At 41.1% G+C, this 19,011-nt stretch overlaps 2 protein-coding genes and 1 pseudogene across 2 annotated transcripts; 2 read left to right on the top strand and 1 right to left on the bottom strand.

Annotated features, from left to right (window-relative positions):
- The first annotated feature begins 60 nt into the window (after window positions 1–60).
- On the top strand, window positions 61–5,589 carry LOC112882374 (aldehyde dehydrogenase 22A1). The gene is made up of 14 exons (XM_025947419.1): window positions 61–288; window positions 389–417; window positions 827–928; window positions 1,158–1,285; window positions 1,366–1,488; window positions 1,780–1,933; window positions 2,633–2,736; window positions 2,819–2,897; window positions 3,384–3,479; window positions 3,578–3,715; window positions 4,131–4,346; window positions 4,429–4,620; window positions 4,823–4,966; window positions 5,045–5,589. Exons 1-14 carry the CDS (start codon window positions 177–179, stop codon window positions 5,207–5,209), a joined length of 1,782 nt encoding a protein of 593 aa, XP_025803204.1. The 5' UTR covers window positions 61–176; the 3' UTR covers window positions 5,210–5,589.
- A 1,440-nt stretch (window positions 5,590–7,029) lies between these two features.
- Window positions 7,030–8,573, top strand: LOC112882159 (glycine-rich cell wall structural protein-like). Its single transcript, XM_025947146.1, has one exon. It carries the CDS (start codon window positions 7,071–7,073, stop codon window positions 8,262–8,264), a length of 1,194 nt encoding a protein of 397 aa, XP_025802931.1. The 5' UTR covers window positions 7,030–7,070; the 3' UTR covers window positions 8,265–8,573.
- A 3,040-nt stretch (window positions 8,574–11,613) lies between these two features.
- LOC112882717 lies at window positions 11,614–14,728 on the bottom strand (annotated as a pseudogene).
- Window positions 14,729–19,011: the final 4,283 nt, after the last annotated feature.

Here is a 19,011-nt window from a genome sequence, read left to right as displayed (position 1 = left end):
GGTATTATTGGGGGCCCAAACCAAGTGCTCCCTCCCGATGGTGTTGTCGAATCGATCCGATCCGATCCCATCCCATTCCCTGATTCCCTCATCTTTCTCCGATGCAATCTCGCCGCCGCCGTCCTCCCTAACAAAACAAGCGCGGCGCGCCGGAACCCTAGGAAGGAAGGCAGCCCATGGCGTTCTGGTGGCCGCTCCTCGTGCTCGCCGCCGCCTACGCGCTCTGCCGCCTGCTCCTCTTCCTCATCCCGCCCACCGTCCCTTCCATCGACGTCGACGCTTCCGACGGTACCGCCCCATTCTATCCCATCCCCATCTTATTGATTCATGCCGTTAGATCCTATCTTTTAGTGCTTTCTGAGGGTTTACTCGTTCCCATTTGCCGCAGTGTTGGCCAAGGAGGACAGCTTCATTTACGTAAGTCCCTCCCCCCTCTGCGCTTCTCCACACTATTAAGTTGTTGCTCTTGTATTCAGTTGACTTTGCCTGAGAAGCGACCGATGATCCACTCTGACTCTCTTCTACTAGTACTGCTGCCAAATTGTAGATGCGGTTTCAGTCTGTTTTGAACAAGCAACTTAATGTGGGTTACATCTTAAGCTCAGAGTGGTTCAATGCAGTAAGCTTGGGTCTTATTCGTGTTGAAATAGGTTTCAGAAAGCATTAGGCAGAGCTTCTTCTTCTTCTACAAATGTATCCGTGATTTGCTTCCTGCTCGGTGTCCTGTTGTGCCCGCGGCGATAGCTGTCCGCAGAGCACCATTTCGTTTTCGGCTCATTTTGTTTATCAATTGCTAGCAGCATTCTAACTTGATGCGCTGCTGCAGATACCAAGAAAGGGCAAAGCAGCTCAGACCGACAAGGTCCAATGCTACGAACCAGCAACCATGAAATACTTGGGCTATTTCCCTGCATTGACTCCTGATGAGGTATGTTCCGGGCCTGGTATGCTTAGGTCAGGTCTCTCGAGTACAAACCAAACTAGACATTTGGTGCAGGCCTTACTGTTATTGACCTTTTGATGTTTTTTTTCCTGAAATATTCTTCTCTGACCGGCAAAATGAATAAAGCTTGTTATGTACTGCTCTTGCAATATTTTGAACCTCATTAATGTGGCTCTATTTCGGTTTGATTGTGGCGAATTCTTCGACTAATTAGGTCAAGGAGCATGTTGAACAAGCCAGGAAAGCTCAAAAGATATGGGCAAAAAGCAGCTTCAAGCAAAGGCGCCAGTTCCTTCGTATCCTTCTCAAGTATATACTTGAACATCAGGATCTCATATGCGAGTAAGGCCCAGCCTTTTCTTCACTTGCTCAGACGTCCTCACATCTGGAAGAGTAAGCTCAATTCTGTTTATGTCGTGCAGGGTATCATCTCGGGACACAGGAAAGACTATGGTTGATGCTTCATTAGGTGAGATAATGACCACATGCGAGAAGATTACCTGGCTTTTGGATGAGGGTGAGAAGTGGTTAAAACCTGAGTACAGGTTAGAATCCTCAAAATTATTCCTACATGATGGGAAAATAACTTGGGACCTTATATCCTTGCTGATAGAGGTAAATAAGTGCTTGTATGGATGATTGTTAATAAGTAAATGGTAATTGTTTACTCCAGGTTTGCTTTTGCTTTCACCGTTTATGTTCGAGCAATAAATCATTTTTAGCTTTCATTATGATTTGAGACATAGACCATTTTATGTTTAGGAATGGTTTCCTTTCTTACTGTCTGCCTCCAATTTAAGTATATTGTTTGACTACTTGCTTTTTATGCTGCTCAGATCAACTGGGAGATCAATGCTGCACAAGAGAGCAAAAGTTGAATTTTACCCTCTTGGAGTGATTGGTGCGATTGTATCTTGGAATTATCCCTTCCATAATGTTTTTAATCCAATGCTGGCTGCAGTATTCTCTGGTAATGCAGCAGTTATAAAGGTAAACATCATGATCTAGCACCAGAACAAGTCTTTTGATCCTTTGGGCATAATTCATTTGTTAATGGTCAATTACCATGCCTTGCCGACTGGTGCTTGGCCCTAGCTATGGAACCTAATGTTTTTTTTCTTTTTGTAAATGCTAAAAGGTTGAGATCCCTTAAATCACCTTAAATCACCTTGCCTAATCTGTTCTTTAACAAACCATTTCCATGGACACATCGTAGATTCATAGATCAATTAGTAAAAGTTTTCTTATTAAGTAATCTTGATATCTATGTGTATTACGTGCCACCATTGAAGCTGACGGCTATTATTTTTGTGCTATATCTTCTGTTATTTTTTTAGTTAACCTAATACAATTCCCCAGAAAGTAGTAAATTGCATATTGAACATATGTTGGCTCCTAGAAAGCACCCTTCTCAAATAAGTGTAGAACAATTCTCTATTGAGCTTTTCTTGGATGGATCTTTTCATTTACACTGAGTGCTGATAGAATGTTAGCATGGCAACACTACAGCAAGTTGTGACATTAACTTTTTCCCCTTGTTTTTCTAAGTTAAATTTATGTAGACTACTAGACTGTTATATCCACCTTTCTGCTGCATGTCGATAATATGAAGGCCTCTGAAATGTATTGATTTCTGATTACATTAAACATTATTCAGATTATTCTGATTGGTAAAATGGCCTTTTACAGGTCTCTGAACACGCGACTTGGTCAGGCTGCTTTTATTTTCGTATCATACAAGCAGCTCTTTCAGCTGTTGGTGCACCTGAGAATCTGGTGCACATAATAACTGGGTATGAGTGCAGTTTTTTATATTCTTAGTTTATCTGCTAACTGCACACTGCTTACCTGGCCTCTATTTTTGTTTGTTTTAAGTTTTGCTGAAACAGGGCAAACTCTTGTATCTTCAGTAGACAAAATAATATTTGTGGGATCACCTGGCGTTGGAAGGATGGTATAACTCACATCGGAATGACTGTTTTCTTAAGCAAATGCAACTATCCATATTCTTTATTTTTTTCAGTATATGGCATGGGGTTCTGTCTAACTGTGCTTGCTGAACACACCTTCCGTGCTTGCTGAATCAATTGATTTTTTATAATTACTACTAGGTTCAGTGCCCAGATAGACCTTGACCGATTGCCACAATGTGACAGGCAAAAGGACTTCATGCATATTAGATATTCTGTCTGCAGCACAATATACATCTATTTTTAATAGGAATTATGTAGCCAGGACCTATCTTCTAGCATATACTTTTCTGATATTTTAGGTGCCTGTATTAAAATGGAATATGTAGCCAGGACCTATCTTCTAGCATATATTTTTCTGATGTTTTAGGTGCCTGTATTAAAATGGAATCATTTATCTCTGTTGTTAAGTGTTTCTACCCTCCGTCATTTCCTCTGTTCTAAAGCCTTAAGTTTTCTGCTTGTTACAGATCATGCAAAAAGCATCAGAGTCTCTAATACCTGTAACTCTTGAGCTTGGTGGCAAAGATTCCTTTATTGTGTGTGAAGATGTAGATTTACCTAATGTAAGGGTAGTTTATGTTGCCTATGACATGAACAGCATATTTTCTTCAACAAATCCCAGCAGTGTACTGAAACTACTGTCATCTTTTCCTGTTTGCAGGTTGTTCAAGTCGCCGTTAGAGCTGCTCTGCAATCTAGTGGGCAGAATTGTGCTGGTGCTGAAAGATTTTATGTCCACAGCGATATCTATTCCGCCTTTGTTTCTCAAGTAGTGAAGATAATCAAATCTATATGCGTTGTAAGTACACGAACCATATGCCAACTTTTATTGCCTTACCTTTTTGAGTCCTGTGCTGCTTCACAGGATGGCAACCTTGTGCTGTCGATTCTGTATTATTATCTGTTATTTGTCTTACGAAGAAATGCAAATATGTGCACTAACATGAGACTTGAGTATACTTTTCATATTTGTAACCCCGTGTTCCATATTGTGTTCTTGTCTGTTCCATGACACCAAATTTTCTGACATTTATCAGTTAAAACTTATCTTAATTAAATAGATTATCCTAAACAGTTTTAGTAGATAACTCCATGGGCGTTCAGCAAACATACTTAGATGCCTATACATTAATTTCAATTTTTTTCGTTAACACTTATACTTTTGCAATAGTGCTTATTGTGTGCCCCTCTGTTTCACTTTGTTACCTTTTTAGGGTCCCCCTTTATCAGGCAGATATGATATGGGTGCAATCTGTATGATAGAGCACTCTGAGAAACTTCAGAATCTTGTTAATGACGCTCTCGACAAAGGTGCCGAAATTGCCGTCAGAGGGAGCTTTGGCAATCTTGGTGAAGATGCGGTTGATCAATTTTTCCCTCCAACTGTCCTGGTGAATGTTGATCACACAATGAAAATTATGCAAGAAGAGGTAAGCTCGAGTTGATCTATGATTTTCTTAAGTACCAGTGATAATACTATTAGTCTTAACGCTGTCTTTTGCTGATCAACAGGCATTTGGACCAATTCTACCAATCATGAAATTCAGTTCTGATGAAGAGGCTATTAAACTTGCAAACGATTCAAAATTTGGTCTTGGTTGTGCTGTTTTTTCTGGCAACCAGAAGCGTGCCATCAAAATAGCGTCCCAATTGCACTGTGGTGTAGCAGCAATCAATGATTTTGCTTCAAGTTATATGTGTCAGGTAACTATATAGTTTATGTTCTGTCTGTCCTTTGTAATAGTTAAAACTCAGAATTGATGCATGGCGCTGGCGATAAGAAGCTGTGCCTTTTTGCAAATTTCTAGGCCCACTTATCCTATAGCATCTATTGTTCATCATGCCTGTGTTGTGTTTTCCTGTTTTATGTTATCCTGCTAACACTTACTTCTGTTTCTGGCTTCAGTCATTGCCATTTGGTGGTGTCAAAGACAGTGGATTTGGGAGATTTGCTGGTGTAGAGGGCTTGCGAGCTTGCTGCCTTGTGAAGTCTGTGGTAGAAGATAGATTCTGGCCGTATATTAAAACAATGATCCCAAAACCTATCCAGGTCTATTTCTTCCCCTAGCAAATAGTCTGATTTGCACAGTTTACTTGATTCTGCTATTCAGACGCTGGTGTTTTGCAGTATCCTGTCTCGGAGCATGGCTTTGAGTTCCAACAGCTGCTCGTGGAAACTCTGTATGGCTATAGTGTTTGGGATAGGTTGCGGTCCCTCGTGAATCTGGTAAAGATGATTACCGAGCAGAACTGTACCCCAGCTCCAGGTAGGAGGACGAAGAAAAGGCGATGATGAGGCAATAGAGAGGGGTTCAGTTGAATCTTGTGCCAATTTGCTCTTGTGACGCTTCTCCCATCAGCGATCTAGTCTTTTAGACCTCCCCAGGCTTCTTGGGGATGCAGGTCAAGTGTTTGGTGGCACTGTCAACATGTAAACGGCCTTAAGAAATTAGAAGTAGCCTCCTTCGTTCCATGACACGCGAGGAAATCAAAATCGACAATGAGATCCGTGATTGATTGATTTCGATTTCGGTCTCCGAAACAAAACAATGTACATGTCGCGTGGATGAGACTGTTCTGTTGGTGCTTGGGAACGTAGCTTTGAGAACCTTTTGTGCTTCACAGCTGTTGCCTGGGCAATGAAATGAAATTCTACTAACTATGGTTGTGCTAGGAGGTGTCATGTGCTGCTGGACACCATCGGTGTTGAGTGTCAACAACTACTTGTCCATGTGCTGGGAATAAATGCCCTCCGCCTGTAGGACGCAGTATTATGCTTTCGTGCAATTAATTGGCACGCAGCCTGTTGCTGCGGAGGATCACATTTCTTTGTGCCATTGGTATGCTGGATCGTGTCTGGATAGCTAGCAGTTCGTTAATTGTTTGTTGTAATCGCTGATGGACGGAGGGGACAGCCGGTACGCGCAGAAAAGATGGCAGTTAAGTTAGCCGGTGGGTAGTTAGGATAAGCTGGAAAACAGACACTAGGGACTGGAGCAAAATTTACGAGAAATCAAGATCCCGTTTGGATCCTAGTGATAATGGATAAAAGTGCTAAACTTTAGCATTGGCTCATCCAAACGGGGTTGTTAATGGGATAGGCTAAACTTTAGTTAAAACTCAAAAATGTATAAATGCTCAATGCTAATATAGCTCCTCCAAACAGTCCCGGTTAATACTGCTGCTGCGACAACCAGGAATGCATTGCATTGCAGGTTGTTAGGGCGAGGACAATGTTTATGGTCTAACCAGTTCTTAAGGTGGGCCTTATACTAGTAGACCACCGTAAGCTAATAGGTCGCCAGCAATGTTTAGTTAGGTAGTAGTCTTTAACATGGGATCTGCATGAGACGGCTGCCCATTCATATGTACGCGCAAACCGGGGCTGGTGAGGAGAAAGGTGAGAGAAAGAAATAATATTTTACTTTTGTGGATGGGTAGCAGTGTTATGGACGACTTTACTGTGACAGTCTTATGAACTGCTTTTAAAACTAGCTCACCATATATATGGACCATTTTAGGAGGCTTATGGATCAGTTTCGAGTAACATTGTGTCTGCCCTTATGAATGGTGAACAGTGGAGTGGAATCTGGTGGGGTCCGTCACCGTCAGGCTGCCTGCCAACCCGAGCAACCAAAATTCATTCCCCAAGCGAGCGACTCCATATTCATCGCTAGCAATTCTAGCATGCACCTGATCGATCGAGTCGACGTACGCGCAGTCGGTTGAGCTGACGAGCAGCGAGCGCGTGGCCATAAATGCTAGCTACATACAGCCGCCGGCCCCGCCCACCGGCGCTGCCAAGCCATGTGCTCCGTCCCCCCGCGCCGGCCGCAACACTACACTACCACCGCCTCACACCCCAGTCAAATCGACGGACCAATTCCGGCGGCGGCTGCGCGCTGTCACCGCCGCCGGCCGGCCGTGAGGCCAGGCCTCCTCGTCGCCCTCATCAGGCTCGCCGGCTAGCTGTATCGCAGATAGGTTGGCGACTAGAGCTAGCTGAGAGCCGCCGCAGCCAGCGACCAACCAACCGCCTTTACTCCGCTCCGCGAGACCTGCAATTGCTATATATATAAACCCGTCTCCAGCCGCAGAGCAGCAGCACCCAACCTAGCTAAGCTTGGTCGGATCGGACTAGCTAGCTAGCAGCGATGGGGACGAAGTTCGTGTGGGCGGCGGGGTTCGCCGCGCTGGCCGTGGTGGTCGCTCTTTCTCTTGGTGTGACCACCGGCATTGCCGAGGCGCGCACCTTGGACAAGGACGGCTTGCTGGGCGGTGGAGGCGGAGCCAGAGGAGGCTTTGGTGCTGGCCTCGGTCACGGAGGAGGAGGGATCGGTCATGGTGCTGGCCTTGGAGGTGGTTTTGGTGGTGGAGCTGGTCATGGTGGCGGGCTTGGAGGCGGTTTCGGAGGTGGAAAAGGTGGCGGCTTTGGTGGAGGCGGCGGAGCAGGAGGTGGTGCCGGTGGTGGCGCGGGCGGAGGAGGCGGACTAGGCGGTGGCATAGGAGGTGGTGCTGGCGGAGGAGGCGGTTTTGGAGGTGGTGCGGGTGGTGGCGTAGGCGGTGGGGGTGGTGCCGGTGGTGGGTTTGGAGGTGGCGCGGGAGGAGGTGCCGGTGGAGGCGTCGGACTTGGCGGTGGTGCTGGTAGTGGTCTTGGAGGTGGTGTAGGAGGAGGTGCTGGTGGTGGGTTTGGAGGTGGCGTGGGAGGAGGTTCCGGAGGAGGTGGTCTTGGAGGTGGCGCGGGAGGAGGTGCCGGTGGTGGCGGTGGCCTTGGAGGTGGTGTTGGTGGAGGCCGCGGGCTTGGCGGTGGTGCTGGTAGTGGTCTTGGAGGTGGCGCAGGAGGAGGTGCTGGTGGTGGGCTTGGAGGTGGCGCGGGAGGAGGTGCCGGCGGAGGAGGTGGTGCTGGTGGTGGCGTGGGAGGAGGTGGCGGTGGCCTTGGAGGTGGTGCTGGTGGAGGCGGTGGACTCGGTGGTGGCGTAGGAGGTGGTGCGGGAGGAGGTGCTGGTGGTGGGCTTGGAGGTGGTACCGGTGGGGGTCTTGGAGCTGGCGGTGGTTTTGGAGGAGGCAAAGGTGGTGGTTTCGGAGGTGGCAAAGGTGGAGGCTTTGGCGGGGGACTTGGTGGAGGCGGTGGTGCCGGCTTTGGAGGAGGTAAAGGTGGTGGTTTTGGTGGTGGAGTAGGCGGAGGCGCGGGTGGTGGGTTCGGAGGAGGCAAGGGAGGTGGCTTTGGCGTGGGTTTGGGTGGCGGAGCAGGCAGAGGTTTTGGTAGCGGTGGTGGTGCAGGCAGCGGTTTCGGTGCTGGTGCCGGAGGTGGTGGTGGTTTTGGTGGAGGTGCCGGTGGTGGACATTAAATCACGTCGAGCTCATACGAAGCCCAACGCACATACAAGAGCAGCAATGTTTTGGTACGGATCGGACCAAAGTTACCGTACCAATTAACTTCTATGTTCACAAGCCTAAGAGTGAATAATTTGATATATATATATATATATATATATATATATATACTCATATATGTAGTAAGTGTCTTTGTTGTTTTAGATGCTCGAGAGGTCTCTACCTTGACTATCCGCTCATGTACTTATCAAAATTATGTTATTTTGCAACCAAATATATCATATATGCTTTTGGCAACATAAAGATGCAGACGTTGATGGTTATGTGATGGTGTGCTTGAGCCTTTAGGCTTACACTTGAGGTGTTTGATTTACAAATGAATGCACTATGAATTTGGAAACGATGGGTGGCTAAGACAAGCGGCCGGTGAAGGACCCTGATGGCTCGATCCGGTGTTGTGTCGCCGGCGGTGCGCGGGAGAGCGTCAAGTTCACCAACGGCTTCGATCAAATTGGGCCTGCTCGCGGCCCTGGCTTTGCGTTTGCTAGTTGGGCCGGCTGGTCTCCACGCCGACGACACGTGGTGCTCCAAGTCCCGCCAGCCCTATCTGGCTTCCGGTAGCTAGATAGTTACTTGACTTCCAGATTCGTGCACGAGTTAGTCTTATCCCTCTTCTCCTCTTCCTCCTCTCCGTCGTGCGCTGCCGCTGGCTCCCGCGCCGCCGAGGAGTCGAGTCCGGAGGAGCGGGCGGAAGGTGGGGGGAGCGGCCGGCGGCGACCTCGCCGCCGGTTGGGGTGGTGGTCAAGGTCGGCGGGTTAGGATTTCTGGATTTCCGGGGGCGGAGCTCCAATGGGCGGCGGCTATAGAGAAAGAGGTCGGTGGCAGCGGCGATGGCGGTTCGTCCGGCGGCGGAGGCGACGGCGCGGGAGCGCTGCCGGCCAGGCGCAGTGGCCGGTGACTCGCGGCAGGGGTAAAGACGGCCGCTAGATTAGGAAGGGCGGGGTAGGCGGGCGGCGGCGGAAGTGGTGGGGATGGAGCTCGCTGGGGAAGACGATGGAGAGAGGAAGATAGGTTGGATGGGTCCAATCCATCTTTGCTATGATAGAAGCCAGATAGGAGCCCCCTCCAAGTCCGGCCAGTCCATGTACTCAAAGACCATCGTTGTGTGGCCCAGGCGGGCACTGGCATGCGTTTGTTCTTGTTCATCCTGCTGCACTGTTGTGTGTGCAACTCCAACTGCCAAGCAAACTTCATCACCCATCTGAACTCGTAGGAGTAGTATATAAGATCTCCGGGGTCCTCAGCTCACTAGCAGGCAATCACCAATCTTTGAAGGTACACTCAATTTTGGCGCAACTAAGAAACATCAGTTATTCGCTTGTACGATCAGCCGTTCAACTATGCCAGCGGCAACTCCGATAATCCTAGGTAGGTTAGTTGGTTGGGCTTGTGTGCAAATTAAAGGTTTCTTTAATCTTTGGGTTGTTGATTTGTAATACATGACATGTTGCCTTTTGAGTATGATTGCAGATAGGAATAGATTCTTTTTTGCGAGGAGAAAGGACAGATACGATGACAAATATCATCGAGTTTGGCTGATTTGTAGTGTTAGCAGCTGGCCTGTTAGTGACCGGCTTGTCCTGTTCCTTCCTATTCATGCACTTTCTTCAGAAGTTGAGCGTGAGAGAGAGCAGCAGGCTGCTGCTGCATCATGGCAGAGGGCAATTGCTGTTCGATTACTAGCTAGCAACCACTCATTCATCTTGTCTGGTCAGGTATCCTGTCTGTTTTTTATTCAAGCCCTGCCCTGGGGGGTCTCTGGTACTGGGCATGCATCGGGGCATTCTGCAATCTCAGCTTGTTAATCAATACTACTGGGGAGTTATTAGACATAAATCAAAATATGGATAAAAGTATATGTGCTATATATAGGCTCATGACTGATGAGTTCTGAGCAGGACAAATATAATGCAGCTAAGGTAGCACATATTTTACAACAGGTGGCACATACTATTCTTTTTGCTTTTCCCCGTAGCCATCTAAGGTGTCTGTTCCTAGCAAAAATAATCATTAAATTACTGAACTAAATCTACTAAGTTACTTTCAGTAATAGCTTGCCGGTTACTGAAAATTTGTTCAGTAATTCTAGTAATTTTGCTCGGTTTAGTTACTGGTGTAGTATAAAAGGACAGCAGGTCGTTCCTGATCCAGACGTTTATGGTGGCTGTGTTTGGCCAGGAACGGCCATGTGCCTGAATAAAAAAGCCCAGCATTTCGGGACAGGATATCTGTGCTGTCATGTAGCTGATTCTGATCGGCATGAGGTGAGATGATGAGGGCGGCAGCTGGGACGACAAGGCAAGGGGGCGTCGTGACGCTGTCTCCACTACTCGATCGTGAGGTCTCCGGGATGGATCTCGTCTAGCTCGCATGTGGACAATGAGATTTGACTCGACTGCAATAACAATGGCGACGCATCATCTCATATCCAATGCTGAATTCTGATCCAGTAGCTGCAATGGCAATATATAGGACAGAGCAGCAGAAACAGCAGCGGGCGGCCGGTTAGATTGTCTCCCCTCCAAGTAAGCATACAGGCAGAGGCAGAGCTCTGTCTTGTTTCAAAAGAAGTTGCTCTGAACAAGTCTGGAGCGTTTGTTAATGCCCGTACAGCGTTCACCTGGCGTGGCGCCGCTGGCATGGCATCCACAAGGCCGGCCGGGTACGCCGCTGCTGTCTGAAACTGCAGGGGCAGGCCACCCTCTTCTATCTGGATTCTGGAGTATAGTTTCTGAATGAATGAATGGGATCATCGCCATTGTTATTGCAGTAGTATCTGCATGCGAGCTAGCGGTGGTATCTACCTATGATTGGAATCACGAATCAGCAGGCAAGGATCGGATCGGATCGGATCGGATCTTGCTTAAAATAGCTAGGCTTTCTGTCGTGTCATGTCACACTGTGCGTGCTGCCTGTTACGTTCATCCAGCTTCTCAGGAGCTACTCTCGTCCATGCATGCATGCTGCCTGTTCGTTTCGTTCCGATTCCAAATAAACAGGGATAGGATAAGAAGACGGCCCCGGTGATCAAGTGCTCAACAAAGAAGAATTTTTATGCATCGACGACGAGCGTTTCGTTTCCAGATGCACTAGAAAATAGCACGGTGTTGCCGCGCCTTTAGCAAAATATACCTGCAAATATACTATATATTTTGAGTATATATTTCAAATATTGTATATATTCTTTTCAAAATATACCTGCATATATATATAGATCGTCGGAGAAACATCATAATATCATCAGTCACAAGTCCAAAGATCATAACAGTATTAGATAATTAACAAAAGCAGTTGTTGCACATCAGTGCTTCTCATGTCTTATCATGTAGCTATGCACATGCATATATACATCAAAAGAGTGGTATTGTTGGCGCACAACAACAAAAGACATGCCATATGGTTAAACTACTAGTCAAAAGGCCTGCTATAGCTACTTCCTTGAATTATATCAGACTTCAATTTTTGCTTTTTTCTTGTGAGCGCATCCTTTTGGTTTTGTTATCTTCTGAAGGATCTTCATTATTATCGTTGATTTCCTGATAAACAGAGTTCTGTAAGTTATATAGTAATTATAAGATATTGATTATTGATACAACAATAATAGTGTATGTATTACCTGGTTATGATTGTCTAGCTCTCCAAAGCTTCTTTTGTTTGAGCTCTGAGCTTTTTCCCAAATGCTGAAGTGCAGATAAATAAATAGTGAAATGTATGGAGTTAAGAATTATTCAGAAAAGCGGAGCACATAACGCAGTACCGTTACAGGTTTGCATATATACAGATGTATATAATTCAATTATTAAATTTTGCACAATAGAAAAATAATTACTAATCCATATACTATTAAGGAAAATCCTTGAACCTTGTAATATGAGTAGGCAAATAAAATTCTATGTGCACTTTTAAGTCCAGGCAGCTGGTCAATGGTTTCAAGATGGTTTAGAGGCTATGGAGTTGGAGATACAACAACACTAAACAATGAGGTGATAGCTAATCTACAAAATATGTGATAGGGCAAATTGATTTAGTAGGAACACATGCAACAGTATTCAGTTTATATTTTCCCCAATTATATTGTAAAGTTGTTGTGCCCATATTGTGATCTGAAAAATCAGTTAAAAGAGGCTTAAATTTATGCTTCGGAATTATAAGTGCTGAGGCTAAGCCAAGCACCACTACTGAGTTTTATCAGTCAAAGGAGTTGGGGGTACAGCAACACTAAACAATGAGGTGATAGCTAATCAACAAAATATGTGACAGGACAAATTGATTTAGTAGGAACACATGCAACAGTGTTCAGTTCATATTTTCCCCAATTATATTCTAAAGTTGTTGTGCTCATATTGTGATCTAAAAAATCAGTTCAAAGAGGCCTCAATTCATGCTTCTAAACTATAAGTGTTGAGGCTAAGCCAAGCACCACTACTGAGTTTTATCAGTCAAATATAATAGTCATTGACAGAACTGCAAGCAAGATGCAGGACATATTGAATAAAAGGAATATATATAAATCATACCCAAATGGTTCAATCTCCATATCTTGAGTTTCTCTAACGTTTTCTACCTGTGAATAGTCCGTGAGCTATGTTAGAAAAAAATAATGATTTAGTTCAGGAAAAGTTTATATTTTGTGGAGAATGAACGTCATATGCTTATCTTGTTACACTACAACTGAATGTATAAGAATATTACATACTCGTTCTTTTGTGTCTTTAGAAGTAATTGAAATCAGCAATGGTAAATCCTTGAATTCTATGATAAAAGAGGAGGAGGATTCTGCTAGGACACCTTCATTTGAGCTGGTAAATGATATAATAGGCTCCTCTCCAAATCTTTCTATTATCATAAGCACTTCAAAGGATGGATCAGCAGCGTTAACACTTTTTTTGATAGCACTCTTACAATAAAAGTAAATTTGTAGCCTATCCAAGCTGATATCTCTGGTGGTATCTCCTTTGGTTTATATTGCTTAATAAGAGTCAATGCACTTTTTCCTATAAGCTCCATTCCTTTTTTTCTCAAAGAACATAAATTCTAGCTTATAGGTGTGATCACTTGCAATAAATGGTATTTTGTACCTGAATTAAAAAATATAATATTTTATTAGATCTGATCACAAACAAAAAGTTAGTAAGAATAAACTGGTAATGAAGGTCCATTTAAAATAAATTTATATAATATATAACCTATGGATAGCAGTGCAAGGATAATTATTCGCTGTATCATAAACTTACTTCCATTCAAATTGTGTAGATGGACATCCTTCCTTTGCGCATTCATAATTATTTTCTTTTTGAATCATTCTTGAGTTGCAGATCTTGCAAGCTCTACAACACCATGTTTGGTTTTCTGTGATTCCAATAATAGTAGCTGTGCACTGATATCTTTGTCCCTGTATCAAAGTGTAAGAGAACTGAAGTATTTTTATTTATGCAATATTTAACTTTGTTTGAACAAATTTTTTTGTCAATTAAAACATTACCATGTCAAGGAAAGGGTCTACATGCTTGAGCTCTTGTAGGGTTCTGTCTTCAAATTTTTGTGCTGCATCGGCATCAATTTGGAGATACATCTTTTGGACAGGTATAGGATCACTTGGCAAACTATCAACATTTTACAGAATTTTAGCTACTATTTATGGCTAAATAAAAATAAATATATATTTTTTGTATCTTACCTTTTCTGAAAATCCTTGATTTCGGCAATGTCATTTTCGTTGATGTACCAACGACATGCTGAAGTTCCACTCAGAAATGGATAGTGACCTTTGTAGAGCTTCACTAAGGTTCCTACAAATATTGCAATAACATGATGATGTTGACCCACATGTATAACTTGCTCTCCGTCAAATTCCAAAGCTCTTTTCCCTGATAGTGACAACTCAATCGTACTGCCCCTTGCAAAATATGGAAATGTATGTTATAATGGGCAAAATGTTTTTGTATACTATTGTAAATATACAGTATAGAGAGAGTACTTAAGATCTTCTAAGAGTATAACTCTTCTCATTTGCTGATCTCCTGAAGCTGTAGTAACCTTTGTTGCATTTGTGACTGCTCTGATCTTGGCAATGACATCTGTAGGATATATATATATATAAAAGAAAAAATTATACCAAATATAAAATTAGTGTAATTTTAGTAATGATGATAAAAATAATGATTTAAAAGGGTAGAAAGTATATACCTATAAAACGATCGGACTTGTTCTTGTATTGCTCCAGCTTATCCAATGGAATTAGTGAGAAAGTATATTTAGGAAAACCTGGAACTTCATCTTTATCTTCAATCACAACCGTTCTTTTGTTGAGCTTGACCATGTAGGGATTGTCAACAACTCTATATGCTAATTTAGCTGGTTCAATTGTTATTTTAGACATGTAAACAATTTTTCTTTCTTGTAGGTGTGGTTTTAAATCAGCAATAGCCTCCGGTGGAATCTCTACATAGATTGAACTTTCCTATGTATGAATATAAAAAGATTATTAGATGATTCATAGATAAATAATAGATATAAAGATAAATAATTAAAGTAAAATAGTAAATAATCACCTAATTTAATATAAAAATTAACTATGAAGGTGGGAAGTCTAAAATAGTTAGTAGAACATGGATGTAGTTTGAAAATTTTGAGAGATTTGTAAAATATATTAGTGATAAATCATTGCGGTGTATCAACTAGAATATGTAAATGTAAAATATATTAGTGATAAGGAACCTTTTGATCTATGAGAACAAGATCAAGATGTTTGATGTCGTTTTGTTCATTCGTGCCTCTGAACTCCCACATTCTTGATATTCGCACATGTAAACCATAATTTAGCCTTCCTGGACGCAGTTGTGATACTGGAGTAATTTCCATCTGCAATAATAATATAATGAAAGATGTCACTAAAATATAGAAAAGAGATTAAGCTTATATTTCATCATTCGAGTGCTGATAGTTCTAAATTGTGATTAACAATTAAAACAGGTCTTGATAGAGGGCATGATCTATTATGTGAACATTACAGCTAGGTAAACATATGCATTGTAAAGAAAGTATAACAGAGGAGTAGTAGAAGTTGATACCCATATAGCGAGATAAAAATTTCAATTATTATGAAATAAGTATAAGTCAAGTACTAATTTGACAATTATTATGAAAATAGCGCGGCGTTGCCGCGCCTTTAGCAAAATATACTTGCAAATATACTATATATTTTGAGTAATATACTATATATTTTGAGTATATATTTTTTATACTTCAGGTCTGGTAAAATAATAGAATTTATGTTTTGCATGTGTATAATTTAAGGATATCTAGTTAGATAATTTTAAGTATTTCTCTATATACTATATTTTTAGTTTTGGTTCCACATGATCCATCTGGGTTTTCTATCAATATTTTTAATCCTTTTCTATCTTTCACTCTTGATATAGCAACATATAATTGTCCATGTGTAAATACTGGTTGTTTCAAATAGACTCCAACATTTGACAAACTTTGTCCTTGACTTTTATTTATAGTCATTGAATAACAAACCTTAATTGGGAACTATCGTCTACATAATGTGAAAGGCCATTGTGATCCTCGCGTTGTTAGATTTATTCTAGGTATAAGTATTTTGTCACCAGTATGTGTACCAGTAAATATAACAGCCTCAATAACATTTTGTCCTAGATTTGTGACTATTAGTCGAGTACCATTACACAAGCCTAGACTTTGGTTTAGATTCCTCAAAAGCATTATAGGCACACCAATTCTGAGTTTCAATCTATGAGTTGGGAAATTTTTTGCATTTAAGGAATTTAAATATTCTATTGGATAAAGTATATCAGCATCATTACATGTATCTGTACAGTTTGATATACTGTCAGCGCTAAAATATTCTTTCTCTGAACCTGGTATAAAGCTCATGATATATTCATTTATTTCATCAACTATTTCATTTGTTGTTGCAAGAATTGCTCTATCTTTAATATATTCCGGATCATTAAATTTTGTTTGCAAATGTGGATATGTCGATTCAACTTATACTTTCATTTTATTGTTAGTTGTGGTTATCAATAGATCTGATGGTATTTCCACTATTTTGCAATAGCTATCTTCATCTATATCATTTGTGACTCCGTTCGTTCCGTTTCCAATACTTAGTATCCAGTCATTGAAATCAAGAGTTTCATTATATTCAAAAGTATTTGTTTGCAATTTTTTAAGCGCATATTCTCACGTAAATATAGTATTTTGATATGATTCCAAAGATATGACTTGAATATTGATGCATTTATAATTTGTGATTTAGATGCATTTTCAATAACAGGTAGTATTTGCTTTGGATCCCCGCCAAGAACGACAACCTTTCCTCCAAAGGGAATATCTTATAATTTTGATTCTTTTTCTGATAATATATCTCTTAGTGACCTATCAAAGGCTTCAAAGCATTGCCTATTAGTTATTAATGCTTCATCCCATATAATAAGATATGTTTGTGCTAATAGTTGTGCTAATTTTGTGCCTCGTTTTATTTCACAAACCGATAGCTCATCAGTATCTATCGGAATTTTGAATCTTGAATGTGCGGTGTGCCCATTTGGAAGTAACAATGAAGCCATTCCTGATGATGCAACTGTCAAAACTATTTTTCTTTGTGCTCTTAGAAATGATACGATAGTATTCCAAAGAAATATTTTGCCAGTTCCACCGTGGCCACATACAAAGAAGAAATCTATTTTTTTGCTTAGAACATTGTCAATTATTTTATGAAATGCATTTTTTTGGTCTTTGTTCAATTGAGAATATAATTTATTTGCTTCTATTTCTAAAGAGTGTACATCATATTTTAGTTCTTCTTCTATAAGTTGATTATTATTATTTGTACACTCTATTGATATTTGTGGCAGTTTGTATGTGCATATATTACCTCCATTTCTTGACAATATTTTTTGTAGTTCGTGTAATAATTTCTCTTGCAATTCTAACTCTGTGGGCTGGTAAATAATGGGTTTGTATTTGGCAATTAAATGATATTCGATATCATCAACCATTTTTCGCCAATTTTTTTCATAGAATCTTCTTTCATCTTGTAAATTGCAAAATAATAACATAGTTGTAAATAGATATCTCAATTGAAGAGATGTAGCCCAAGTTGTTACTTCGTCGAATGTTCTATACCATTCTTCGTCATCTTGTAATAGACCACGTGCTGCACAAGCCTCTTTAAATGTTTGATATACAGTTCCATTGTATGTTCTTAGATCCTCATAACTTGTTGCTCCTTTTACGATCATTAAGAGCATTTGAAGATAGAAGCGTTCCCCTTCTATCGGATTAACATAGTATAATCGTCCAATTTTGAAGCCACGTTCCCTTTCAATCCACTTATTATTTGTCTCATCCCATCTCCAAAGCTTTGGGAACTCACAGTATGTTAGGTTTCTAGCATTTTCATTTAGTTTATTTATCTCAAACCATTCTGTTAATTTTGTACTTTTGTACTTAGGATCTTGTATTATATATTTTAAATCGATATTTTCATGCAATTTTATTGTGTTTTGTAGAGGTAAATGCACCAGTAGTCTCTCAACTGGTGGCCAATGATAAAGTATATCAAAACCAAGTAGTCTCCATAGGGAGTCTTGTTGACAAATATATCTAGACTCTAAATACTCTTTAATTTCATTTATATCTTTATCTTCTTGATTTACAAATGAATCATTGTCCTTGTTAATTTTCTCAAAAACTAAAGTTACTTTATCTGGCCCTTTGTTAACATATTTACATAAATATTTAAGCAATTTACTCTTATTCACAAATTCTACATTTATGTGTGCTTGAAATTTCTTTAGGAGAAATAAATTATGTGGAACAACCCATCTATTATCTAAGTTATGATTGTCTCTTCGTACATAAATATTTGTATCTCTTCTACGATATTGAGTGAATCCATTATCAGTAAAATTAGTTTCATCTTGGAATTCTTTTGGGTAATATTTTGAGCATTTTCCTTTTTTTCATACATGGGCTCTTCTCATTTTTGTCTCCACATGGTCCGTGAATTATATGTTCAGCTACAAGGACATATCCTAATGGATCCTCATTTGGATTAGGTATCTCAGCTGATATCCATGTATCTATTATTTCTGGTGTGATTTGATTGTCTTTTTTATCTAACCAGACTAAGATGTGTACATGTGGTAGTCCTCTTTTTTGAAATTCAACAGAATATAGAATAGCAATTACTTCTCCAAATATTTTTTTTGATCGTATATCTTCTAATAGCTCTTCTAGTTTCATGTGGAATACACATACTATTATATCATCACTATCATTAGCTTGCTCGCCCTTTAGAATAGCTAATGTTATTTCAGACCATTTAGTATTACAAGTGAATGTTATAAATGGATCAGGAGGCCCATATTCTCTGCAGATTGCTATACCATCATGGTAATTTTGTATAACATATCTTCTTGATCCTACATGACTTGATGGAAGGAAAACTCTTTTTCCAATTTGATTTCCTTTATTAAGTCCCTTTTCGATTGCATCAAATATGCCTTGAAGATACTCTGCTCTTAACTTGTTTTGGTTTTTTGCTATATACATGAGTCGATCTTCATCTTCGATTGCGCGAGCGTCTACTATTGCTTGCTTTGATAATCTGCCATAGCACAAAAATGGATTTGGTTGATTTGGTCTAAAATGCATATGATATTTGTAATA

This window comes from Panicum hallii, chromosome 2, assembly GCF_002211085.1.
Source record: "Panicum hallii strain FIL2 chromosome 2, PHallii_v3.1, whole genome shotgun sequence".
Taxonomy (NCBI): Eukaryota; Viridiplantae; Streptophyta; class Magnoliopsida; order Poales; family Poaceae; genus Panicum; species Panicum hallii.
The sequence above is the reverse complement of the archived record's forward strand: the minus strand, read 5'-3'. Positions and strand labels throughout refer to the sequence as shown.